Source organism: Chiloscyllium plagiosum, unplaced genomic scaffold (assembly GCF_037043375.1).
Source record: "Chiloscyllium plagiosum isolate Xiang-an unplaced genomic scaffold, Cpla_swu_hap1 HiC_scaffold_24, whole genome shotgun sequence".
Classification (NCBI taxonomy): Eukaryota; Metazoa; Chordata; class Chondrichthyes; order Orectolobiformes; family Hemiscylliidae; genus Chiloscyllium; species Chiloscyllium plagiosum.
The window spans coordinates 20,326,741-20,354,584 of NW_028270162.1; the positions used below are offsets into that span (position 1 = coordinate 20,326,741).

A 27,844-nucleotide genomic window follows, 5' to 3' on the forward strand; every position below is an offset into this window, starting at 1 on the left:
CTCACTGCTTTTATAGCTGTTGGGCTTTTCACCATTCCCTTCAAAATCCAATACAATTTATTGTTGCAAAAGCAAAATACTGTGAATACTGGAAATCTGAAACGAAAACAATGTATTTAACAGGCCAGGCAACATCTCTGAAGAGATGATATGGAGATGTCAGTGTTGGACTAGGGTGTGCAAAGATAAAAATCACACAACAGATTTAATTGGAAGCACTAGCTTTCAGAGTGTTGCTCCTTCATCGGGTGGTTGTCAACAGCTAGTGCTTCCAATTAAACCTGTTGGATTATAACCTGGTGTTGTGTAATTTTTATCTTTGAAGAGAAACAGAGTTTATGTTTCAGGTTGAGATGACTTGTCATCCGATAGAGAGAGAGAGAGACAGAGTGAGAAAGAGAGCGCAAGGGCACTGTGATGGTAGTAAGAAGAAGAGAGAAGAGGTAGAGGGCAGCAGAGAGTAACTAACAAAAGATTTCAAGATGGAACAGCTGAAGCAAGTGGCAATGGGTGCGTTAAGAAATAAAGGGTTACATGGAGACCTTCTGAATGTGAGTTGAAGAGATAAAGAAAGAACGTAAGCAACACCAACCCAACGAAACAAATAAAAGAGAAAAACGCACATTGACCAAGATGAAGGAAGAGCTTTTGATCTGAAGTTGTTGAACTTGCAGTTAGATCAGAAGCTCCAGAGAGTTAAAGATTAGATGCTGTTCCTCAAGCTTGCATTGAGGAACCACTTATTGTTAAACGCTGGAGCAGCTATAAGTCACATTGAATAGTGAACATGGAGATCTGTGAAATCAGATGTAATGGTGTGAGGCAGCTTGGTGGACAGTCAATACTGTTTAGGAATGTTCCATGAGATGCTGGTGCAGCTCAGACAAGCTTTTTGAAAACTGGAGATCAATAAATTTATCAACTTGGTTTTGAAAATCTTAATGTAGTTACATTGTTTCTTCACTCAGCTTTAGGCTGCATTTGAGGAGCTACTGTTACCATAGGTATAAAGGTATATAGACCTCTATGTATCATAGGTATATAGACCTCTGAGTTCCAACATCAACATTACTCTGATTTGTAATTGAGATTTTCAGAGTTTGAGTCTTGAGGTGGTGGATAAGGTCCTTGGCTTACTCACATCCTCTCTTCCATCTGCTCAATCCTTTTTTATCCTATGTATCACTCTCATGGAAGCTCAAATGGGACATCCGAACCAATGCTATCTGGTGTATCTTCCATCATGATCTCTCTAACTTTGGCAGTGACTAGTATTTTAGCAATTGTCCAAAGCTCTGAAATAATAATTATTTTAGCGTAATTTGTAAAAAAAAGTTTTAAGCCTGAGTCAATTGTAAACACTTGTCATACAACTTAATGGAGTTGGTGACATTGGATGTTCCATTCTTGTATCTTTCTTGCTCATCTGTTAATGGATTGAGGTATTCATCTATAATGCCAAGGTGTTGCAGAATCCTCTGGAGATACCTGGGTTTGGAAAGGACAGCCACAGTGGAACCTGATTGTGTTGCACAGCTGGAAAAGAAACCATTTGTTGTAATCAGTAATATTGAGGACAATGACAGTACTAAGCAAATGACCCACTGTACTCCATGCACCATGGGGCCATCTTTCCATTAACACGGACATAACCGAGGACTTTCAGGACACATAGGCCCAAAGGGGCTACGAAGCATCATCACCCTCGGTAATACTTTTCTCATTCAAGTTTGCTATCTTGCTGTTGGTTGTTTCCATTGACCTTTGTTTTGTTACAGTGTCCTACCTGGGGCTGTCTTAAACCATTTTTGTCCGTTTTGATGAGTGGACACAACAAAGTGCACAACTCCATTTTTTCTTTAGCTTTGTCAAAGAACATTGTGAATGGTGCTGTGTTCTGAGCTCTGTTTCACAATTTTCTTAGTTCATCGCATGTTGGTGTTCAGGCCCATTACCCCTCTTTCAATCAATACATTCAACTCAGACCGGTTAAATGGCAGCACTTGTTTACAGCTAAATTAATTCCTGTTGTTTTCTCCTGAGGACACCAGTCTGACTCTGCCCTCTACCCCTTTGCACCAACGAGTGGGGAGCCAATTAGAATGTGAGGGGTTTGGAATTGTACGTTTAAAGGTGACTGCAGCACTGGTATGTTGAGTATAACTAGCTGCTACATGATCACATCAGAAACACAGACAGACCAAGCACAATCAGCACTCACTGCCTCCACTCCTCGTTACTGCAATTCCTCGGCACTGATTTCAGCCAGAAACAGCTCTGTGACACAAACTCAGTCAACAGCCACTCCACTGTGCTGACGTTCACACGCTTCTTCATCTGTTTTGCCAATCTGAAGGAAAGAGGATCAGACAAGAATGAGAAAACCCAATAGTTGTTTCATGTGCTAATGATTAAGATCAAACATGTTGATGAAATGAAGGTTTGTAGTTTTTAGTCTCTGTTCAATGTAACAAGGGATTTGTTAGAAGAGATTAACAAGTGAATTCTTTCTTGTTAGCACAAGACTGTATGTCCAAAGATGTGCAAATTGGTGGATTTGCCATGTAGTGTCCAGGCTGGGTGGATTAGTCATGGGAAATGCATAGTTATAGGGATAGGGTACGGGGTGGGTCTGGATGGAATGCTCTTCAAAGGGTTGATGCAGATTTGATGGGCCAAATGGCTTCTTTCTGCCCAGTAGGGACTCTATGATTCTATAATAGATTCTTCAAGCTGTAAATAATGCATATTGCAATTTATCTTCATGCCTCAGGACCAGGTAACAATGTATATAAATTAGTATTACTATTGTTATTGGATGGAAATCCATCTGACAGATCATTCAAAATATTTCAAACTGATCACGAGATCTAGCTTTCCCACTCAAATTCAGATGATTTACAATATGTATTTGTCTGGTGGGCAAAGGCCATTTTAAATCCAATGAATGTTTAACTACCTGAATGTTGATATGAAAAATAGTTCTAGTATACTTTGTTATGATTCATCGGTATTCAAACATGGAATATATCTTAGCTGAAGTGCAATCAGGGAGCAGCAGATTTGAAGCAATCAGGCAGCAAGGTAAATGATTCCTGATAGCATGCTTCCCGCTCTGAACCAGCATCCATATTACAACAATTAAATTTAGGTTGAGCTTTAGCAGAGGAGAAATATCTTTGTTCATTTGACATTTTGCAAATACCTGATAGATCATTTACGCTGAGTACTGTTCCCTTATCTGTTACATAAAGATGTCGAGCAGCTAATAGATTCATCTGATCAATTTGAATACAGTGAATATATTTTCTACTTTCTGAAACAAGATCACAATTTCTAAAATGATATAATTTGACACCATCCAGGATACAACTGCCAGCTTGATTGGGGCCACACCCATAAACATCACTCCCACCTCCACCGAGGCTCAGTCGCAGCAAGATGCACCACAGCCATTTACCAAAGCTTCTTGCACAGCACCTTACAAACCCATAAACACTTGCATCTAGAAGGATAGAAGCAGCACCAGTTGCACATTCTCCTCCAAGCCACTCACCACCCTGACTTGGAAATACATCACCTTTCCTTCACTGTCACTGGATCCAAACCCTGGAATTTCCTCCCTAACAGTATTGTGCAACTATCTACAATAAACAAACTAAAGCAGTTCAAGAAGGCAGCTCATCACTACTGTCTCAAGGGCAATGAAGGATGGGCAGTAAGTACTGGCCCACATCTCCCATGAGTGAATTGTAAAAATCTAATTATTTGTTGAACAACGGCAAAATCTCTTTTTTAATCCTTGCTGTATTCTCAATCTTGAGCATGATAAGAGCAGTCTGGATGAGAAATTGTGATAAAAGACACAGGACAGAAAATAATTTATATTCTATCCTGAGATGCAAGTTATTGAAACTATCAGAACTTTAAAAATCACACAAAACCATGTTATAGTCCAACAGGTTTAATTGGAAGCACACTAGCTTTCGGAGCGACGCTCCTTCATCAGGTGCTTGCAATTAAGCCTCTTGGACTATAATCTGGTGTTGTGTGATTTTTAATTTTGTACACCCCAGTCCAACACCGGCATCTCCAAATCATCAGAACTTTAGACAGAGAATGGTGTTATAGTAAGTTACAGATGCCAGGAGCTCTGTAATGAAGCTGTGCTTTAGACTTGATATTTCTCTCTGGATGGGCACTGTGGAGACACTGATGTTTAAAAGACATTTGGACAGGTACATGGGTAGGAAATGTTTAGAGGGACATGGGTCAAATGCAGGTAAATAGGATTAGTTCAGTTAAGGAAACCTGTCGGCACGGACAAGTAGGGCCGAAGGACCTGTTTCCGTGTTGCATAATTCCAAGACTCCTACTGGAGAGTTCACACATGATCCATGTATGAGAACTAGCTCTTTGACCCCCATAAATGTCTGTAAAACAGGATGTTTACCTCTTTACGCAGTCACAGTGATAGAGAGTCCTGGACTGCTGGTTGTGATATGAGAATTTGAATTCCTGTGGAGAGATCTTGTGCTCACACCGATCCAGGGCTTTGTAAATATTACAACCTCTGGATTTACCTGTAAAAAGGAGTAATACATATTTTTAAAACGCCTTCAATCTCCCAGTTTTGGTAACCTGCTATTTGGAAAAATAACCGTTCCTGGTATATTCTCCTTACTGTTTATTATGCAATATACAGTCCAACTCACTATCAATAATGCAATAGCAAATCTGCTGGTAAATTTTACTGTGCCATTAGTTGAGTATATCAGCAGCTACTCGGTTTAACAATAGGTCTGAAGCGTGAATAATGGGGGATCCCTACCTGGCTCTAAGTTGGCCTCCCCACCCCCAGGGCAGGCAGCAAGATGGCATTATAGGTGATCCACACTTTTTGTTGCCCCGATATTTGTAGTTTAACATAAACCTCTCTATTTTATTAGGAAACAACTTTCATTATACAAACAGCAGTTTCGTTCTTATATTGTTATTTCAGCGTTGCATTCATGTGGAAAATAAATCCTTGTTTTTCTTTCCTTCACTATTCTGAAACTTAGCTCCAATGAATAGCAAGGATCCCCTGTACTTTAAATATATTAATAGATATTGTTATCTGTGATCATAATTCTCTTAAACGCATAATTCATTACATTCTCATGATATGATGAATTTAAGATCCATTCCAATGTGCCTATATCGGAGTTATCCTCATAACAAGTCTAAACACTTTTTCCTTCTTAATACTCACAAATCTTTCTTTAAGGCCAGGATCAATGTTTCCCATGCAGGAAAGCACTGCGTATGTCTGATTTGATGTCTCTACAATTGAATGGATTTGATCAAATATGTAATTCTATGCATTACTTAAACTTTTATCTATGTATATTCTAATATTCAATTTTAGGAATTTATATCCTGTATATTTGGAACTGATTTCTACACATCCCAGCTGCTGAGAAAGAGCACAGAATATCTCAAAATCAATTACATTTAGGGCAAGAAATCATTTTTAAAAAAGATATAACTGGGAGAAGTAACTCTTGGGTGTCAACATCACGAGAAGACATTCTCTTACAGCAAAGCCAGTTAACAGAATATTAAGACCTAAAATATGTGGTCAGTTCTCGTATTGTTCATGATTGAGGGTCAGGCTGGAACACAGGTGACGAGGGAGGGAGATGGAAGTATACAATCTGGGCCATAGCAGAATTTTGTATACGATCTAGGAATGGCTGTTGTCAATAACTGTTACATTACAACCAATTTTGCAGAGAATTAATTAATTCAGATAGAAATACAAATCTCCTTAATTGTCTGGCAAGATATGACATAGATGAACTTATTTTATTTCAGATCTTGAACATAAAAAATTATTTTGATTTACAAAGATGAGTTAATCATTGAAATTTACGGTTTGAGTGAATTATCCTGATTTCACACCGATCTTAATTTGTAAACCTCTCAAGAAGTATACTGCTAAATGAAAATTAAATATTTCTGAACTGATAAGTATTAGAAAAAAAAATCAATTGAAGTGTTGACATTTCTTTTTCATAGATGTGAGCGTCAGCAGCAAAGTTGACATTTGCTCCCATCCCATTTAGTCCTCGAATTGTGACTATTTCAGAGGGCAGTTAAGATTCACCCACATTGCTAAGAGCTGGTGTCACATGTAGGCCAGACTGGGTAAGGATGGCAGATCTCCTTCCTTAACTGACATTAATTAATCAGATGAGCTTTGATAACAATTAGCAATAGTTGAAATGGTAACCATTAGTGAAGCTAGCTTTATATTCTAGATCTATTAATAAAATTTAAATTCCACTCGCTGTCCTGCTGGGATTTGAACCCTCATCTCCAAAGCCCCATGGGCCTCTGGATTACTAGTCCAGGGACATTAGCACAACACCACCCCCTTATTTTATGATTATTAATATTACAATACTGTTATAATAAGTAACAGGCATGCTGGATCTATAATTATGTGGTCCCAGCATTATCCCTTAACACTTTCTGTTCAGGTCTCTACCATAATTGGGTCCTGATTCTTGTAACACTACCACTAACCTCCTCTATCTGACAAATTATGATTTGAAATACAAGTTATTTCTTAAATCCATTAAATAGCAAGAGAGGCATTTCAGTAGAGCTTGAACTCAACCTTTAGATGCAGTTGGACGACGTCTGATTGGATCCAGAGGCTGATGCGCACAGGGGGAGCTGATGATGATTTCGGAATGGTTCCAATTTCCCATCCTACATGGCAGATTCCTTGGTGCGTGGCCTTTTCTGTCACTGCCACTTGGTAAGGATTTCAAACTGCTATTCTTAGAAAAACTGCTCAAGTCGAATGCTTTTCTTGAGGAAATAAAGGAGCTACTGACTTTGTTTTTTATGTTATACATGGTCTTGGCCAGTTTTATCCCGGTTCGGTTTTTGCTTGATAATGTGGTTGATTCCACACTTTTGCTTAAGCTGGTTGCTGTGTTCTGTCTTCCCAGAATGGTGAAACTATGTTCTTTACTGTTATTTTCATCCAATCCAACAGCCATGGTCCCATTCACTTGGTTCATTAAGGCATCAGAGACATTTCTTTGCAAAAGCTTTCTAGGACCATCTTTTTTCTCCATGGCAACAGGGACTGAGTTCTGTTCAATGGCAGGGTTAAAAGCCAGTTCAGTGGGTACCATTGTGGGCATCATATCTGCTTTTGTCTTCAAGATATTTTGGGAATTAGTTTTGGTTTTCTTCTTCTGGTGACCTTTGCACTTGTGACACTTTTTGTTTGTACTTTTAACCTTTTGGGTTGATTTTGTCAATGTATCATGAGTAGTGGATCCAGTGGAGAGGCTAGTGATTATTTGGCTCTGTCTGCTGGTTGCTGCAGAACTTGCCGTGGTTTTAGACTCCATTCCCATCTGAAACTCATCCAAAATGGGATGGATATAGTTGTACATGGGTTGAGAACGAAGAACAGCCCGCGGCATCCGTTCAGTGATATTGCAACTGAGAGAGAGAGAGACACACACACAAAAGAGATGTACAAACACAGAGTCAGTTAAACTTCAGCTGAGGAGAAGCTTGCACCATCAGAAGTGTCTTTCTTTGATTAGTCTCAGAGGAGATTCCAGATCCCAGCATCACCAAGCTGCCTTTAATTCAAAACAAAATTTGCACTGAAATAAAACAACTATGCCTGTAAGATGAAAATGTCTCTTCAGTCAAACAGGAACTGCTTAACCTGAGGAGAAAGTGAGGACTGCAGATGCTGGAGATGAGAGTCGAGAGTGTGGTGCTGGAAAAGCACAGCAGGTCAGACAGCATCCGAGGAGCAGGAGAGTCGACGTTTCAGGCATAAGCTCTTCATCTGGAATGATGACTATTTGAACATTCCTGATGAAGGGCTAATGCGCAAAATGTCGATTCTCCTGCTCCTCGAATGCTGTCTGACCTGCTGTGCTTTTCCAGCACCACATTCTCAACAGTGCTTAACCTGAATTTGGAAATAATATGAAATGGCTTTCAACTTCCTCAGCCAGGGCCTGGAATGAAATGCAGGGGCAACATAGGTAGAAAACATCAAGCAGGGGTTTAAGACCAGTCAAGACTCTTGGTTATCAGGTGCAGACAGTCAGACAGTTGAATTTTTATCGGGGTTGGGTGCAGGTACCTCTTTCATCCTACTGCATAAACGGCCTATAGCATGGGAAGGTGATGGCCCCCTCCCACTGAAATTCCAGTGACTCCTGCCTCATCAGGGCACAAACACATATTCCAGATGTTAATAAGACAGAGGTACTAAGCTGAAAGGAAGTGCAAGTGTGGCCAACGGGGTCTCCAGACCCAGTCACTTCATAAGAATACTGGAAGTATCTGGGATGTCAGGGTTTTTAATGAGGGCTGTCTGTGGGTCAGCATATTAACCAACTCCACCCCAGTGCCATGCCCACTCTGCCCTCAGGCTGGAGTCTCATTTGACACATTGATGCGAATGCTTATCAGTGCCATTTAAAATGCTAGGTCTAACTCTAATTGCAATACTACAATGAGGTTCCTTGGATTCGTGGGGTTTTGGAGCTTCCTTTGGGGTCTACACTCAGTTGCAAAACCTTTGGCAAAAAACACAGCAGAAAACCTCTAGGTTTGCCACCTGTCATTCTGAATCGTGTGTGTGATGTATGGGATTAAACTTGACTATGATTTTCTAGATGTTGAACAGGTGCTGCAATTCTCTGCTCAGGTTAATACTCGCAAGTAAGTTTGCAGACTCATTTCAGAATTTTATCTGCTGGGTGAAAACATTGAAAATTAGGTGCAGTAGTCACTCGTTCCCATATTAATTTTAATGGATGGAGAATTCATGCACAGATCCACACAGCTTATTGGCTGATTCCCAGTGCATTCTCCTGATTGCTCTTGGCTCCATGCCAGAAATGGGAATTCTAAATTTTCCAAATGAAGAGTGGCCACATGGGCAAGGTATTAGGATATGACCAGAACCCGTGAATATTTGCCAGCAAGAAACACTATCGTTGCAAAGAGAAATTGCTTAATGCAACACTCACTGGCTCCTTTGGGTCTTCTTAATGCAACCTTCATCTGGTTCCAGATTGAAACAGGGCACCTGGAGAACATTGAAGAACGCTATTCCAACCACTGTGGAGATGGTATCATTTACATTCAGGAGACATCTCCTAAACCTAATGTCAGACAGAAATAATTTTTTAAAAGTGTCAATTTTCATCATAATTTCTTAATTAAGAAGGTCACTTGATTTTGGCAGGACTGCCTGGGCTCATGCTCCTTCTCTCTTTGCCCCTCTCTCATGTCTCTAATCCTTCCACTCATCCAGCCGAGCAGCTTATGTCTGTACCCTCTCAAGTACTTTGGCCTCCCACCTTTCCAGTTCTTACTCGAACTGTCACTCTTCCAGAATATAAAAACATTGAAAATTGGAGTAGGATTGGGCCATTCGGCCCTTCGAGCCTGCTCTACCATTCGATATGATCATGGTTCATAACCCAACTCAGTGCCCTGATCCTGCTTTGGTCCCATTACCTTTGATCCCTTCAGCCACAAGAACGTCCAACTGCTTCTTGAAAAAAATTCAATGTTTTGGCCTCAACCTCTTTCTGTAGCAAAGAATTTCACAGGTACATTGTGCTCTGGGTGGAGAAATTTGCCCCCATCTCAATCCTAAATGGTCCACCCTGGATCATTAAACCATCACCCCCTGCTTCTGGAATACCTAGTTATAGGGAACATCCTTTCTGTGTTTTCCCTATCTGGTCTTGTTGGAATATTATAGGTTTTTGTTCTCCTAGCTTCATGTGCTCCTGCCACCATTTGAAGTGGAGGCTCTTGAATGAATTCATGGCCAGCTTCTTTGTCTTTCTTGGTATTCTCCAAAAGGCCCACTGATGCTGCCACCATAGGCATCAACCGCTCCTGCCTCCTCCCCATCAAACACACCCACCGGGGGCTAACCTCACCGACATTTCTTCCTGTCCCCGTCGCCTGTTTCCTACAAAGTCAAAGGTTGCACAACACCCTTCGTTTGAAATCACAAGCTTTTGGAGTGCTGCTCCTTTGTCAGGTGAAATGCCCTTGTGTTTGTGATTTCAAATAAACCTGTTGGACCATAACCTGGTGAGGTGTGACCTCCACATCGTGTTTTCTACAAGGTTTGAAACTCCAGTTTGGCATGTCCTAGTCATTGTTCCATCATTTACCCCATCATCTTTCTGTTTGTGTACCTGACCCTACTGCTTACCTATAATCGCAGTCACAGTGGGATATTGTGTGCAGTCTGAAGTTCCACACTCCATAGTTGTATTCAAAAGCAGATAATCTGTGCTCACAGTGATCATGTGCTCTGCAGCATAAGTCTGTCTGATCAAATATTCCTAAACATGAGAACAGTAATTGTGAGTAAAGAGAATTATTCAAGTTCTGCGCAGTTCTTGTCAATTTTTAAAGAGGCATGGCCATGGTAAGACTATAACGTTTAGATAGCATAAACAATCTTTGAATAAAAAAGGCAGCACACTAATTTTGGTACTCACCAAACAGACTAAAAGTGTAATTTCTGAGCCATTCCGAGTTAAATTATTCAAACAGAATTGTTACAGCACAGATGGAAGCTATTCAGGCCCATCGTGCCTATCCCAGGTCTGTCATCTAGTGCCAATCTCCTGCCATTCCCCTCCTAACCCTACACATCAGTTCTATCCTAATAATATCCAATGCCCACTTCCATGCCTCAATTGAACCTGCCCCCATATTGTCAGGCAGTGTATCCCATACCCTAAATTCTCACTGTGTGAAAAAGATTTTCTTCACTTCATCCTTGCTTTGTTTGCAAATCACTTTAAATCTGTGCCATCTTGTTTATGAGCTTCAGTTGAAGAGCTACATTGAACCTTGTTTGCCTTAGATACAGGTTGGGCGGGTCAGGGGAGGGTGTAAAAGACAGTCAGGATTCCCATTCCTGATCACCATACAGTGATCCCTGTTGCAAAAAGAGTGCAGGTTTAGCTATTGGCCGTAGCCAAACAAGTAATGCTAAGTTGCTGACACTCAGTGTCAAGGCACAGACATGGAGAATAGACAAAATACCAGAGGGCTGCTGATACCTGTGCAAATGGACCCCAGGAAGGGGGATTGGTTTGCAATGCAGAGTGCTGGCAACCGCGTGTGAGTTCAATTCCCACACTGGCCGAGATTACCATGATGGAATCTCCCTCTCAACCTCTCCCCGTGCCTGAGGCATGATGACTATCAGGCCAAACCACCACCAGTGCTCTCTTTCTAATGTGAGGGCAGCGCTATGGTCCACTTTTACTCCAAAAAGAAGTCAATATTATCGACAGAGAAAAGTTAAAGAAAATTAAAACTGTAGACAAAAAATTGAGAAAAACTTTACAAGGAAATGCTTTAAAGGAAGCTCTTTGTGTGGTCATGAGTGCCTCTCTGATGTTCTGTTCTGATATATCTCACTGGTTCCCAAGTACATTTTATGCTTTTACTGCTGGATGAGAGCAGTCATTTTGTGTTAACTCCCATGGTGATATAATGGCAGTAATCTCCACCTCTACTGCAGAAGTGGGAGCTGGGTCCACACAAAATACTTACTTCAAATCTATCTCTGAAGCTCTAAAGTATAACTCCAGGGCAAATAGGCCACAAAGTGACTCTGCAAATCTCAAAAGCAACTGTTGAGGGAAAATAGCCGATAACCTACTAAACAGAATCACTGAGTGATGTTACCGTGATGCTTCATAATGTCACATATTTCTACTTGAACTCTACCACCAGCTGAAGAACTTGGGATGTGAAGCAGACTTGCCAAACAAAGACAGAGCCCCTCTTTAAGATGGTGTAGGGAATCAAAAACTCCCTGAAGGAAATGCTGCAAGTTTGTACCTGGGCCCTGAGCTAACAATGATATGAGTAATTTTACAGCAATCTATGTGGCATTGACCAACTCTGACCCTATTTCCAACAAATGACATGGCAATGTGGGTGGAAGCATATTTCAAACATTATAAAAAGCAATCCATATGCTGGAAATGTAAAATTTAATTAGGAAATGCTGGAAACAAATATACAATCAGTCAGAGAGCTGCTTTACACACACAAAACATTCTGTTATATGAGCTTCTTTTTCTGTAAATGCCGAGCCAGAATGTCCATAGCCTTTTCAAACGTGGAATGTCACAACCAAACCAGATCCCATCACCATCCGAACCTGATCCCATTATCGTTCAAACTTGATCCCATTCCTGTTCAAGCCTGATCCCTTTACAATCCAAATGTGATCCATTCACCATCTAATCCTGATCCCATAACCATCCTAAATCAATTCTGTCACCATCTGAACTTGGTCTCATCACCATCTGGAACAATTCCCCCTACCATCCGAACCTGACCCCATCACTAGCTGACATTAAGACATGTGCATTTCCCCAAAGGTAACCTGAGTGGGAAACCTAATTTTCCTTTTCAAATCTCAAGAATGTCAAGGCGTATTATTGACAACCTCAACTGCTACTACAGTTGTGATTAGCCAACTCAACACAGACCAAGGATCAAGTATGATCTACTTTATGATCTGCATGGTTGAATATCACACTCTTGAGAAACAGGTTCCATGCTTGACAGTCAGCAATCATAAAATAGGCAGTAGTGAATTTCCAGCACATCTCAGTTATTCTGATTTAATCAGGTTCACAGTCACTTTTCTATGTTTCGCATTAAACTCGGTTTGGTTTTAGATCAATGGGTGAATGAGCAATGAACAGTCATAAGTGCTGAAGTGAATTTCTGCCGTTTTGTAAAAGATACTTTAAGTAGAAGTTATTCCTATTTTCAGAACCTTCTCTGCAGAGTCTGAAGGTATGAAAATATTTAGAGATTAGACATTTTATTTCAGTAAAAGTGTCACGCACAAGCCACACTTAAAACACAGCAGTCTGGTCAAATCGAAGATACTGAAGAGGCAGATAGCAAATCCACAAAATCTGATTGGATCAAATATAAGAGAAAAATCTTGACTTTTTTTTAATATGCAAAAGGAGACTATGCTTAAAATTCAGACTAGATCAATTTACATAATCCGATTGATCCATTGCATCAAACATTTTTCATTTCTATTTTATGATTTCATGATTACAGAGTTAAGGATTAGTGTTTGTTATTTTAATGTCTGCCTGCATTCTGAGCAACAGTTGCTGCAACTAGATCCACAGCAAGATTCTTCTCCAGCTAACAATATTTACTGTAAAGAGAAACTAAGTCAACCTCATTTTCCAAAAGGTAAAGCTAGGCCAATTTATAAGATGAGAAATTCTGGGCTGAATCTTCATTTTCTTGGCTAAGTCCAAGTTGGGTTGCGACTATTGGAGCCTTTGTCACTAGGGGGCCTCGCCTGTAGATTACCAACTCACTGCATTTTCTGTCTACCCCTCACACTCAATTTCTTCCCCATTTTACTCTTCCCAGAACAACTTGCCACTCAGCAGATATCTGGCCAAAGATCCTTCATAAATATTAATAGTAAAAAATTAATGAAAGATAAAATGGAGGCCATAAGGAACAAACAGGGAAGCTGCTCACTGAAGCAAAGGATATGGCAGGGGTACAAAATGAATGTTTTGCTTTGGTCTTTACCAAATTAAAAAATGGTGATAATGGCCCAGATGAAAAGAAGGGTATTGAACAACTAAGCAGTACAGTAATAGTTAAAGAAGAGATGCTGAAAGCTGGTACCACTCCAGGTGGGATCACTGAGAGGTGTAAGGAAGCAAATTGTGGAGCCATTGACAAAAACTTTTCAGGCTTCTCTAAACACAGGATTAGTCCCAGGGGACTGGAAGATTGCAAATATGATGCAGTTGTTTAAGAAAGGGACAAAGAATAGCAGAGAAATGACAGACCTGTCAGCTTTGCGTCAATAGTGGGAAAATCGATGGAGGCCATAATATGGGATAAGGTAAATGGACACTTAAAGAAAAAATTAGTTATTACTAAACAGTCAGCATCACTTTGTCAAGGGCAGGTTATGATTACAAATTGAATTGAGTGGAGGTCAGTCATCTCAGCTTCAGGGCATCTCTCCAGGAGTTCCTCAGGGTAGTGTCCTGTGCTCAATCATCTTTAGCTGAGGTGAGAGAGGTAGTGGATGAGGGTAGTGCTGTGGATGTTGTCTATTTGAACTTTCAGAAAACATTTGATACGGTGCCACAAGGCAAGCTGGTTACCAAATTAGAAATGTTTGGGATTGATGGGTCCTTCCGAGCATGGATTAGAAATTGGCCAAAAGATAGGAAACAGAGAGTAGGCATAGTTAGGCATTTCGCAGTTTGGAGATGAGTTGTAAGTGGTGTTTCACTAGGGATTGATATTGGCTGCCTTGCTTTTTCTGATTTATATTACAATTTGGAGATGGCTGTTGAGAGCAAAATCTGCAAATTTAAAGATGATACTAAGTTATACACTAAGCTACTGAATTGTAAGGATGATGCTGAGCAACTTCAGAGGGACATTGACAAGCTAGCTAAACGGGCAAATACCTAGCAGATGAACTTCAATGCAAAGAAATGTGAGGTAATGCATTTTGATAGAGGAAACACAGAGGGACAAAAGAGGCTCGATGGTACAACTTTGAGGGGAGTATTGGAGCAGAGGTTTCTCTGGTGCATAATTCTCTGAAGGTGACCAGGCAAGTTGAACAGTTGGTGAGAAGGCTTATAGGATCCCTGGGTTAATAAATGAAGGCATAGAGTATAAAAGCAAGGAGAAGTTATACTACACCCCATCAAATCATTGTTCAGACAACATTTGGACTATTGTGTTCAGTTCTGGGCACCTAATTGAAGAATGTTAAAGCCCTGGACAGCATGTAAAGGAGATTTACTAGAACGTTGCCAGGACTGAGGAATTTTCGATACAAGGAAATATTAGAGAAATTGAGTTTATTCTGCTTGGAGCAGAGAAGTTTAAGAGGTGATCTTACTGAAGTGTTCAAAATTATGAATACTATTGACAGATTACAGAAAGATATTCTTTTTCCACTAACTGGTATGTCAGTAACTAGGAGTCACAATTTCAAGAATGACAGCAAGAGAGTCAGAGGTGAGATGAGGATAAACTTATTTACTAAGTTGTGAGGATTTGGAATGCACTGCCTGAGAGAGTGGTGGAGGCACATTCCACAGGAGGTTTCAAATGCGAGTTAAATATCTGCACGTAGGTGATGAAGTGAGAGGGTTATGGAGGTAGGGCTGGAGAATGGGACTTGCTACGTAGCTCTTTCGGGAGCCAGTACAGACTCAACGGGTTTACTGGCCTCCTTCTGCACTGTAAATTGTATACTCTATCATTCATACAGGATTGCAATGATGGCATAAAATCCTGCCACTGACCCAAGTTTGCAAGAGGTAATTTGCAGAGTGAAGCTTAGTATCAGCAGCTCTACAACATTTATATTACATGAAATCAGGAGGAAGTAAAATGAGGCCATTTTCTGATATCGTTGCCTGATCTAAACCTGGGGTCTCCCTCTGAGAGAGGTAGAATTACCCATTGAGGAAACAACAGTTTAATCGGGAGTCTTCCATAGAAACACAATAATGAAAGTTAACAAGATATCACCACAGCCTCACTGCCTCCCTTATGATGCAGAATGAGCAAGAATCAGATGTCATGAGCTGGACAAACCACCCAAGCTAGAACATCTGCTCACTGGTAACCCAATAGCAGTAATTATTCCTGAATGTTATTTAAGCCAACTATTCATCAGATGCTATTGATTCCTGTCTGTAAATCTCCCCCTTGTCCTGAGGACATTGTTGGGGCTTTAGTTTACAGGTGCAAAATACTCTCCAGTATCTCACTAAAAAGACATTATTGACAAGCGTTCCTGGATCATATTGTTGACAGGCTGCTTAAAATTGTGCATATCAAAGCAGAATCTGACCTTATGCTTATTCAACCATATATCCTACTAGTGGTCAGTGATGAGGAGTATAAACATAACTATAAATATAACTGGATACCCTGATCTATTAAAGGAAGATGGATGTGTAGTTGAGCAATTGGACTAGGCGAAGCAAGCAGTGGAGTGTAGGCTGGCTAAAGCCAATGTATCCTTTTGGAGTTCTGCCACACTTGTTGCATGATACAGTTTTGCATTGCAATCGAAGCTTGACCTTTAATACAAATTAAAATTGTCAAGTTCTCCCAATGCTTGAATCCTTAGCCTGACGTGATATTTAGAACAAGTCCAAGTGCTGCTGTAACTCTGTCTGCCAATTAGTCCGCTGTGGGTCTCTGAGCTGAATACAAAGAAATCAGCTGGTTTCCAGAAATATCTGCTTCGTAACTTATCATTTGTTTGACTGTTTCAAATAAAATTAACCCACAAAGTTAATCAATCCCTGACATGTGTGTGTTTGTGTGTGTGTGTGTGTATGCGTGCACGTGCATGTTTGTGCGCGTGCGTTGCTGTGAATGCAACTTCTGAGTGCAGCAGCTGCTGTAGCTATCCTAAAGTTCGTAGGAAGAAAGGGTAAGTTAAATTCAGGAAGATATATTCAGAATTAAAACTGGATATGCTCTTAAAACTTAAGTTTTAGTTTTCTTCTGGAATTCTGTTGCTGGTATAAGTGTAATAGCTTTAAGTAAACAAATTGTGTAATACAATTCTCAACACACCCCATCCTCTCCTTCTGAGTAGGTGAGAGGCAAAGTGTGTTTCAATTGGTTTGCTTCCAAAAGTAAAGCAAAAAACATTATTATAATGTAAACATGTAACTTCACCAGTAATTCATTGACGGACAGGCAGGCTGTTAGCTGATATTGATCGCACTTACAGGATATAAACTAGTGCCTTCCAAAGGTCCATGTTAAGACAACATCTTTGGTCGTATAAATGATTTTCACTTGTCCATGGGGACACAATATCAGTTTTACAGAAAACTCAAAAAGTAGAGTGTGAGATTAGATTAGATTCCCTTCAGTGTGGAAACAGGCCCTTCGGCCCAACCAGTTCACACCGACCTTCCGAAGAGCAACCCACCCAGACCCATTCCCACAACTAATGCACCTAACTCTATGGGCAATTTAGCACAACCAATTCACCTAATCTGCACATCTTTGGACTGTGGGGGGAAACTGCAGCACCCAGAGGAAACCCACGCAGACACTGGGAGAACATGTAAACTCCACACAGACAGTCGCCCAAGGCTGGAGTCAAACCTGGGGTCTCTGGCACTGTGAGGCAGCAGTGCTAACCACTGAGCCACCGTGCCACTCCTTTTTAGATTGCCTATGGCATGATTAATGTGAAGGAGACTGTACGCAAAATCAAGAGCATACAGATAATTTAGAAGACTTGACAGATGAAATTTAATGAGGAGAAATGTGAGCAGTTGGAGGAACAATATGGAGAAAACACACACTAAACAGTAAATCTTCAAAAATGTCAAGGGAGCAGAGACATTTCATGATTTAAGCACATAAACCCTTAAAAATCAGAGGACAAGGTGCTGAAACATCAAAGAGATAATGCAATCCTTAATCTTAATTTAGGGTTACAGAGCACAGACAGTCAGAAGCAATTCTAAATGTATACAAAATTATTGTTAAGACTGTATTGAGAATATTATGTCCAGTTTTGGGCACTTTACTTTAGGAAGAATGTCAAGAACATGAAGAGGGTGGTGAAAATATTAATTATAATGATATCAAAGGAAAGAGAATTTAGTTAAGAGGAGAAATTAGATAGATTGGGCTTTTTCTCTTTTAGAGAATATGGTAAGTGAAAATGTAATAGGGATGTTCAAAATAGAGTCATAGAGATGTACAGCGCGGAAACAGATCCTTCGGTCCAACCCGTCCATGCCAACTAGATATCCCAACCCAATCTAGTCCCACCTGCCAGCACCCACCCATATCCCTCCAAACCCTTCCTAATCATATACCCATCCAGATGTTCATTAGAGGACATACATTTAGATTAGATTCTCTACAGTGTGGAAACAGGCCCTTCGGCCCAACAAGTCCACACCGACCCTCTGAATAGTAACCCACCCAGACCCATTTCCCTCTGACTAATGCATCTAACACTATGGGCAATTTTCCATGGCCAATCCACCCTAACCTGCACATCTTTGGACTGTGGGAGGAAACCAAAGCAGCCGGAGGAAACCCACACAGACAGTCGCCCAAGGCTGGAATTGAACCTGGGTCCATGGTGCTGTGAGGCAGCAGTGCTAACTGCTGAGTCAACGTGCCACCCCATTAAGGCCAAGTGAATAAAGGGTTAGGACTTCTTTTTCTTTCTTTACATGCAGGATTATTAGAGTAACAGATGAAGAATGCATCATGTCTTTTAAAGGACAATGGAATGAATGGACTCTTTCTATGGTATAAGATTCTATAATTCCCACTACTGATCACCATCCAGTCTCCCATCGAGTATAACAGCCAAACATAGAAAGAAATCTGACAAACATAGTATTGAAAATATTGGAAAGCAGTCCACGCCCTTTGTAGCACAGGCATGTGTGAGGAATTTGGGTGAAGGCAGGATTCAGCTTGGGTGTGGCCACCTTGCTGATACTGTGCCCAGCTTTATACATGAACGATGGAATAGCTACCCCAGAGAAGGGGCAGGAGTAATCAACAGCTATTTCCCTTTGGACTATAGTGGTGTGAGGTAGTGTCCCTACATCTGGACCAGATGGTCTGGTTTCAAGTCTCTCTTCACAATATGACAGCCACGGGGCTCTGTCATAACACATCTAGACGGACTGATTTAAAAAAATAACTCTTGCCAGGTGTGTCAGCCCAATTTGGTTAACATCACAGACATTAACTCTTTGATGCACCAGAGTATTTGTTTCCACTTCCTGCATACAGACACCACCACAAATTGCATCCGAGGACCACACATGAATTTTCAGCCACAACATACAGTGTTGCTCATAAGGTGAATATTATCTCTTCAACATTAAAACAAACATTCAATTGAGTTGAAGAACAAAAAAATGTCTTTGGAGGTGAGTTTGCTAAATTATCATCTGTCCGATGAGATTGCATTCTCCTCCTCTCTAGCTCTAATTGAAAAAGCTCCTCTCTTCACAAACAAAAAAAAAATGGTCTGGGAAAATGTTACTGAATGCTCAGGCATAGGAAAAGACAGAAAATATACATATTATTTTTGTAATAATGGGGTCACATTACAAATGATGCTGTAATGATTTCCTTATCTATATTAATTACCTTTAAACACATTTTACTCCAAGTTAATTTTATCTGTGAGAGCTCCTGTAGCTGTTAAGTGTGCAAGATCAAGTTATGAATGAACTTTCTCAATTTGATACTGGAAAAGCTAACGTTTTGGACCCATCATTAAGACTGCTCTCTTAAGATCAGAGAATCTTACAGCACAGAAAGTGACCATACCCTAATTCAGGTTATTTATACACCGTATCACAAAAAACAGGGACCCCATTCATCACTGTTCTCTACCACCCCTTCCAATCAATTCTGTACCCAAGTCATTAACATCTCTTTAATCTCAAGTGTTTCAATTTTCTGAAATAATACATTACAACATAGTTTATCAAGTGCATTTTGAAAGTCCATTGTACATGTATTACAATGCCTTTACCAATCCACTCTGCTAAAGAAGTCAATCAGATTAGTCTAACACATGTGTTCAACAAATCCATGATGGGAGTGCCTTATTAACCCATTATCCTTCAAACACTGTTCAGTCTCCTTTCCAACCATTTACTCGGACTGCGACATACTGTTTGAATCTTTGCCATTGTATTTGATATTGACCTGACTTTTAAGCTCCACAGGTGAAATCTTCCCAACCCTGAATCACTTGGGCCTGCTGAGAAGATTCGGAAAATAGGGTGAGGTTATCAGTTATGACATTCTCAACATCAAGAACGAAAAGTCTGACAAGCAAAGGCTTCCATTTGCCTGGACTAGTACGTCATTATTGCCTAACCTTGCTTCATTGACATGCAGTTTTCCATTCTCTCACCAGTCAGATAGAAACTAGATAGTGACAATTGCCAACATGACAGCCAGAGCAGTAAACTGGCCACTCCAGTTCATTGCTTGCTCACACTGCTCTACATCTTGGATAGCAGCCACTGATATGATTAGAATCCCTACAGTACAGAAACAGGCCCTTTGGCCTAACAAGTCCACATCAACCCTCCGAAGAATAACATCCCACCAAGACCCATTTCCCTACCCTATATTTACCCCTGACTAATGTATGTAACACCATGGGTAATTTAGCATGGCCAGTTCACCTGACCTTCACATATTTGGATTGTGGGAAGAAACTGGAGCACCTGGAAGAAACCTACGCAGACACAGGGAGAATGTGCAAACTCCACACAGACAGTCACCCGAGGTGGGAATTGAACCCAGGTCGCTGGTGCTGTGAGGCAGCAGTGCTAAGGACTAAGCCATCATGCCACCCAATATCTCAGGGCACTCTCCCTAGGCATCCACAGACATTGGCATCAGAGAGGTACCAGCCTCTTCGCACCCTTGTGGGACATCTCCAATGCAGTTCCAATGCGGTTTTACACTTCAATACTGTATTTCGAAGTGCACCCATCATTGCAACAATGCAGCCAGGACACATTGTGTGCAGGACAAGCACCAACCCATCGATTGGATCACAGTGCACCTCAGGGCTCCTCACTTTGTGCCTACTTTGATGCTCACAACATCTTGGAAAAGCACAGCCGGTCAGGCAGCATCCGAGGAGCAGGAGAGTCGATGTTTCAACCATAAGCTCTTCATCATCCCTGAAACGTCAACTCTCCTGCTCCTCAGATGCTGCCTGACCGGCTGTGCTTTCCCAGCACCACACTTTTCGACTCTGACCTCCAGCATCTTCAGTCCTCACTTGCTCACAACATCTTGCCAGGCCTGACTGTGCCTTGTCTTGCAGTGCCATGCCTTTTTGTGCTTTGCCGCTCAGCCAGAGTTTAAAGGCTCCCAGTACCTTGATCATGTCTTGGAATTTAGCACAGACATGAAGCCAGGCACCTCGCTATGGATCATCAGCAGTGATCACCAGGGTGGATATGTAGCTGTATGGCACATCAGTATCACACCCTGCACCATGTGCCAGAAGGTTAGGAGGCAAGCACACTACATGTGCTTGAACCAAATGGCCATGTCTCAAAGTCAAAAGGGAGTAATCCTTGGTCAAGTCAAAAGAGACTGCCTTCAGCAGACCCAGCTCAGCCAATCAAACACAGCCCCGAATATCAGGCGAGGGACCTCAATGCAGTAGGTTATCCACTTGAGGCAGGTGGTTCAGCACCCCGCAGCCGGGGGGGGAGTGGGCACTATCAGCCTCCTGCAGCCAGGCAAAGTGGGCAATGTCAGTCCCCTGTAGCCGGGGGGAGTGGGCACCGTAAGCCGCCTGCAGCCAGGGGGAATGGGCACCGTAAGCCGCTTGCAGCCGGGGGAGTGGGCACTATCAGCCCCCTGTAGCCAGGCAGAGTGGGCACTGTCAGTCCCTTGCAGCCAGCGGGAGTGGGCACTATCAGCCCCCTGTAGCTGAGAGGAATGGGCACTGTCAGCCCCCTGCAGCTGGAGGGAGTGGGCACTGTCAGCCCCCTGCAGCTGGGGGGAGTGGGCACTGAAAATACCCTGCAGCCGGGGGAGTGGGCACTATCAGCCCCTTGCAGACAGGGGAGTGGGCACTGTCAATCCCCTACAGCTGGGGGGAGTGGGCACTGTCAATCCCCTGTAACCAGGGGGAGTGGGCACTATCAGCCCCTTGCAGACAGGGGAGTGGGCACTGTCAGCCCCCTGCAGCTGGGAGGGGTAGGCATTGTCAGTCCCCTGCAGCCGGGGGGAGTGGGCACTGTCAGCCCCCTGCAGCTGGGGGGAGTGGGCACTGTCAGCCCCCTGCAGCTGGGAGGGGTAGGCATTGTCAGTCCCCTGCAGCCGGGGGGAGTGGGCACTGTCAGCCCCCTGCAGCTGGGGGGAGTGGGCACTGTCAGCCCCCTGCAGCTGGGGGGAGTGGGCACCGCCAGCCCTATGGCTCCAACCAGTCCAGGAAGTGAGTCAGGGAGCCATATAGAGAGAGATTAGTTTGGGGTTTGGTCAGTCTTCACTCAATGCAGTCCATCAAGTCAGTGGGAGAGACCACAATCTGCGATCTGTCCACTAAAATCAGAGTTGCGGCTGGGTATGTGTGGGGTGGGGGAGAGTGGAATGGGGGTTATCTGAGGCCACTATTGTAGGAGAGAAGTTGTGAGGATTGGAGGCAGTATGCTGGGATACAGATACAGAGAGTTGAACATTGTGGGGGAGGTGGCGTCATTGACAACCAGCACTCCCCTGATCTGACTGGGGAAGTTGGGTGGAGGTCAGTGCACATGGTGATGCTAATATGCCCCAGCACCAGGACATAAAGTGGGGATATGAGCAATCAAATAAAAGGGTTGGGTAGGAACATGGATAAGATCAAAGGCATTGGGAATGACAGGGAAGGCAACCAGGAAGGGAATATAAAGATTTAGCAGATCACTTAAACTGCAAGGCTGTATCTGTGACTTACCTGTGCAGTATGATCACTGTTTCTTTCAATTCCCATCCAAATTGTTCCATGAGACCATAAGACCATAAGATCTAAGAGCAGAATTAGGCCATTCGGACCATCAACTCTGCTCTGTCATTTAGTCATAGCTCATATCTTTCTTAAACTCATTCTCTCCATAAACCCTTGATCCTCTTACCAATCAACAATCTATCTCTGTCTTAAATACATTCAATGACTTGGCTTCCACAGCTCTCTGCCACAATGGGTTTCACAGATTCATCACCTTCTAGTTGTAGAAATTTCTCCTTATCTCAGTTCTAAAGGATTGTTCCTTTATTCTGAGGCTGTGCCTTGGGCCATAGTCTCTTCTGCTAGTGGAAACATCTTCCCCATGTCCACTCTACCCAGGCTTCTCAGTGTTCTGTAGGTTTCAATCTGATCCCCCCTCATTCTTCTAGACACTATCGAGTACAGACCCAAAAGTCCTCAACTGGTCCATATATGACAAGCCTTTCGGTCCTTAAATTATTTCTTGTAAACCTCCTCTGCACCCCAACCTTCCTTGGATTTGGGAACCAAAGCTGTTCACAATATTTCAAATTCAGTCTGACCAGAGCCTTACACAGTGTCAGCAGTATATCTCTGATCTTGTATTCCAGCTCTCGTGAAATGAATGCTAACATTGTATTTGCTTTCCTAACTGCCAACTGAACCTGCATATTAACCTTAACGTGGACCCCCCAAGGCAGAAGACAGGAAGATATAGGCTAGTTAGCCTGACCTTGGTCAATGGTAAGGTTTTAAGAGTCCATTATTAAGAATGAGATTGTAGAGTATTAGAAGTGCATGGTAAAATTGCACTGCATCGAAGGATGCCTGACAAATTGGTTAGATTTGTGGAGGTAAGAGCAGGACAGACAGTAACCTAGTGGTATTGTTGTAAGATAATAATTCAGACACCCAGGGAATGTTCTGGGGACCGTCATTCAAATCCCACATGGCAGGTGGTGGCATCAGCATGGGGGCTGTCCATGATTCCTCCCCCAGCTGGGTACCTATTGGTACCGCCCTGTCTCATCACAGAGTGAGGTCAGGGTCCCTCAACCCTGATACTGAGCTCTATTAGCACCAGCCAAGGACTGCAGATCTGTGCCTACACTGTGCTGGACTTGGCTGTCCATGGTAGTATGGTGTGAACAACAACGATGGAGTCCTCCAAACTTTGTTACAGTTTACCCAGTGCCTCGGATAATCCCAGCTGCTGCTTGTGCACTTCCAGGTAGTTCTGAATTGCTGACATAATGGGGTTCTCTCCTGCATGGTGCCTGGTTTTCAGCAGAACCCGAAGTGCCAGTGACCTGGAGAGTTTCTTCCTCAGAGGGACGTGGCAGTGGTGTGTTCCTGACTGTAATGCAGCGAGCACTAATAGGAGAGCAGTACATCAGTAGGCAATGAATTGTACTTCATGGCATCACTACAGGAACATGCACAGTCCTTATCAGCCAGGATGTAAATCCTTTCCTCAAATGTGGTGAGATGATGAATGTCAGCCACACCCACCGCTTCCCACTCTCTCCCCCCCCCCCCCACCTACACACACACACACACACACCGATTGTTTCATTCTGGGATGCTACAAATGGAGGGATTGGGTGAGATGAAAGTGGGTGTTAGTGCTGGTATAGTTGGGGGAGAAGGTGGTGAGGGTGTCCTGAGTGAGTAAGAAGGTAGCACAGAGGGCATGCAGAGTTACTAATGAGGGACAAAATGTTGCATGCTAATGTGAGAACATTGCCCATGACCTTGTTGCGAGATGAGTGCAGTTACAGGGTTACAGAGGCAGCAGGGAGAAGATGGTGACACAGAGCAGTGACAATCACTGACCTTCTCACACTGCTGCTGGCTATTCCTCTGGATGGCCAAATCTGTGCTGACCCAGATGGCAACCTCAGACCAGGCTGGCAGGTTTAGTGCTGCAATATCCTCTACCAGTCCCATCCTCTGCACAACCCCATCCACCAGGACAGCCAGGCCCCTCTTGTGGTGACAGGATTCCCCTGTCTCTACCTCTGGGGCAATTCTTCACCATGTAGAGTAGCGGCAGACTGACAGCACCTGACCTGGAATACAACTGCGTGTTAAAAAGGTGCTGGCACCAGCAATCCCAGCAATCCTGGCACCAGCAATCCTAGTGATCCTGGTACCAGCAATCCCAGTGATCCTGGCACCAGTAATCCCAGTGATCCTGGCACCAGTATTCCTAGTGATCCAGGTACCAGCAATCCCAGTGATCCTGGCACCAGCAATCCCAGCGATCCTGGCACCAGCAATCCCAGTGATCCTGGCACCAGCAATCCCAGTGATCCTGGCACCAGTATTCCTAGTGATCCAGGTACCAGCAATCCCAGTTCCAGGTACCAGCAATCCCAGTGATCCTGGCACCAGTAATCCCAGTGATCCTGGCACCAGTATTCCTAGTGATCCAGGTACCAGCAATCCCAGTGATCCAGGTACCAGCAATCCCAGTGATCCTGGCACCAGCAATCCCAGCGATCCTGGCACCAGCAATCCCAGTGATCCTGGCACCAGCAATCCCAGTGATCCTGGCACCAGCATTCCTAGTGATCCTGGCCGTGGTGGGCATTTCGCCCTGTGGCGAGAGGGACGCCTGATCATCAGGGGTTGGGGTTGTATGGGGACGTGGTGAGCATAGCTAATGAGATGGGGTTTGGAGAATAGTGTGAGAAACCTTTCTCGGGCTCACAGAGAGAAAGTCTCCACAAAATGTGACGAGACGGTTCCTGGTAAAATCCAGAACACTTAGCTGGTTCCTTGCAAAATCCAGCCCCATATCTTTATCAGCAAGGCCATCTATTTCCAACAAAAACTGAAAGCACTGTAGAAACTGAGCAGCTCTGGTAGCGTCTGTTGAGAAAGAAACAGAATTAAGGTTTCCAGTCCAGTGATCCCTCCTCCCCCACCCTCTCCCCCTTCTCGTTCCAGCTGCGGCATACTGTCCCTGAAACTGTTACCTGTTCTTTTCTGCCACCCCTAGATTGTAGAGGCATCTGTGCTCTATGAAAAGCCCACCGCCAAATTATACCAAATCTTAGTCCCTTCTGAACTCGATTCCAAATCACCCAGGACACTGGGGGCACTGTCCGGCAACATGACAAATATTGAAACAACCCAATCCTATCAAATTCCTTCAGAGTCATGCCACATTCTAACCCTGCAAGTCCTACAATTCAAATATTATCTTCTAAGGACCCCACCATTTCTCAGTTGAAGACTGGGCAGCATCCGAGGAGCAGGAGGATCGACGTATCGGGCATAAGAGGGGCTTAGAACCGAAACATCGACTCTCCTGCTCCTTGGAAGCTGCCTGAACGGCTTTGCTTTTCCAGCAGGACACTCCCGACTCTGATCTCCAGCATCTGCAATCCTCACTTCCTCCTCAGTTCCAGATTGCTTTCATACAACTCCCTCCCTTTACCAGCTTTGGTGGCCTTGTTGGCAATGGGTCTATTTCTACCCTCCCCGTCCTCTGCCTGTTCACCAGTCACTGCCTTTTGAAGAACCTTCTCTAACCCACTTAGAGATCGGACACCACTAGGTTATAGGCCAACAGGTTTAATTAGAAGCACTAGCTTTCAGAGTGTTGCTCCTTCATCAGGTGGTTGCAGTGCTCCGAAAGCTAGTGCTTCCAAATAAACCTGTTGGACTATAACCTGGTGTTGTGTGATTATTAACTTTGTACACCCCAGTCCAACACCGGCATCTCCAGATCATGACTTCTCTGAACCCAATAGGTTTCCCTGGTTTTGGTCATCCATCTACAATTAACAGACGTCTCCTGGCTACGTCCAATTTCGAAGAGTCTTGGGATGTTTCCTTTTGTAATTACACAAAACTCAACTGAACATTTTTCATACAGCTAATGCCCCTTTAAATGATGCAACTATCATATTCATAGATGTTTCCATGAAAAAAGTGTAAAATGATTTTTTAAAATGTATAGTATGAAAGTGCTAGGTTTCTTACCCAAGCTAGTGAAGTTTTCAGCAGAGTTTCCAGGCCCACACCAAACGGTACCGGGAAATGTCAGAGTCCGGCGGCTCCGCCTGGCTCCTGGCCGGTGGTCCTGGAGGAATGAGGCTGACCCCGGGCTATCCGGCTTCCCCAGAGGGGCAAGGGCAGCGCTCCTCCTTCCCCGTGGAGACTCCGGGCCCGCGGCAGACAGCAGCGGGCTGGAACAGTTCCGAGCCCACTGCTCCAGGTCTCTCAGGGCCGTGTCCAGGCGGGAGTCCCACTCTGTCAGGAAAGTCCCGGTGCTCAGTGGCTTGCCCTGCTTCTCAAGGCAAAACGCCAGGTAAGCGCTGGTGATAGTCGCCTCCTGCCAGAAGATGCATTGCTCCAGCTGACCCTGCCGGCTCCAGCTGCTTTGGAAGAGGACTGGTCCATCATTGAAACCTCGGAGCCGGGCTAGGAAACTTAAGGAATGGGCCGAATGGTCACCGGCGACCAAATGGCACAGAGACCGGTCTCTCTGGGATAAACCCACCAGCCGGTCCCTGGACAATGTCTCATGCCTTCCTTGGATCAAGGGGAAGAATAACAGACAGTACAGCCCTCCACTGAGAAACATGCTAAAGGTTTGCCTGCTAAATACACGCGTGCACACACTGAGATGTGCATGAATATAAAGCATCGGGACAAACGGTTAAATGCTTCCATCGGCTCCTGCCGGGGCTTGTTTTATTGTACGGTAACTGAGAGGGTGTGCCAAGTTTAGTTTCTGGGCAGGGAGGGCGTGCCTCTAACTTTAGTCCTGCCCCTTGCTCGGACTTGGTCTCTCCCTTTCTCGGGCACCTGTCCCTCTCCCGCCCTGAAAAATCTGGAACTGTCCTCGGTCCATGTCCCCGGAGCCAACAGAGTCAGGGTGAGTGTACCCAAGCCGCCTGCAGGAGGAGAGAAAGTGCTTCCCACATTGAGATGACATCTCAAAGCGAACATAATTGTAGTGAATTTTAATTCCGTATTTTAAAAAATTTGAACCAGGTATCGGATTGATCTTTAAAACAAAAACCCCTGATCATTTGCATTGAATCAGAATTGAACTTCATACGCAGAAAAGATTACGCCTTTCGCCGATATTCCGCTCCGACGCTCTGTAATATATCATCTCCCCCATTGAAATCAATGCTCTATGCACTGGTGTCTCTGGCTTCCTCG

At 43.4% G+C, this 27,844-nt stretch overlaps 1 protein-coding gene across 1 annotated transcript; it reads right to left on the reverse strand.

Moving 5' to 3' along the window:
* On the reverse strand, window positions 1-27,311 carry pla2g3 (phospholipase A2 group III). The gene is made up of 7 exons (XM_043715302.2): window positions 26,654-27,311; window positions 10,280-10,412; window positions 9,072-9,206; window positions 6,668-7,512; window positions 4,454-4,583; window positions 2,222-2,350; window positions 1-1,536 (listed from the first exon to the last, which is right to left on the reverse strand). The coding sequence occupies exons 1-7, from the start codon at window positions 27,255-27,257 to the stop codon at window positions 1,338-1,340; spliced, it is 2,175 nt and encodes a 724-aa protein (XP_043571237.2). The 5' UTR covers window positions 27,258-27,311; the 3' UTR covers window positions 1-1,337.
* Window positions 27,312-27,844: the final 533 nt, after the last annotated feature.

Coding starts and splice junctions, on each gene's coding strand:
- pla2g3 (XM_043715302.2), bottom strand. CDS start 27,257: ATGTTTCTCAGTGGAGGGCTGTACTGTCTGTTATTCTTCCCCTTGATC. Junction 9,207..10,279: donor CACTGTGACTGCGATTATAG/GTAAGCAGTAGG, acceptor GTCTGACATTAG/GTTTAGGAGATGTCTCCTGA. Junction 4,584..6,667: donor TCGTCCAACTGCATCTAAAG/GTTGAGTTCAAG, acceptor TCCTTTTTACAG/GTAAATCCAGAGGTTGTAAT.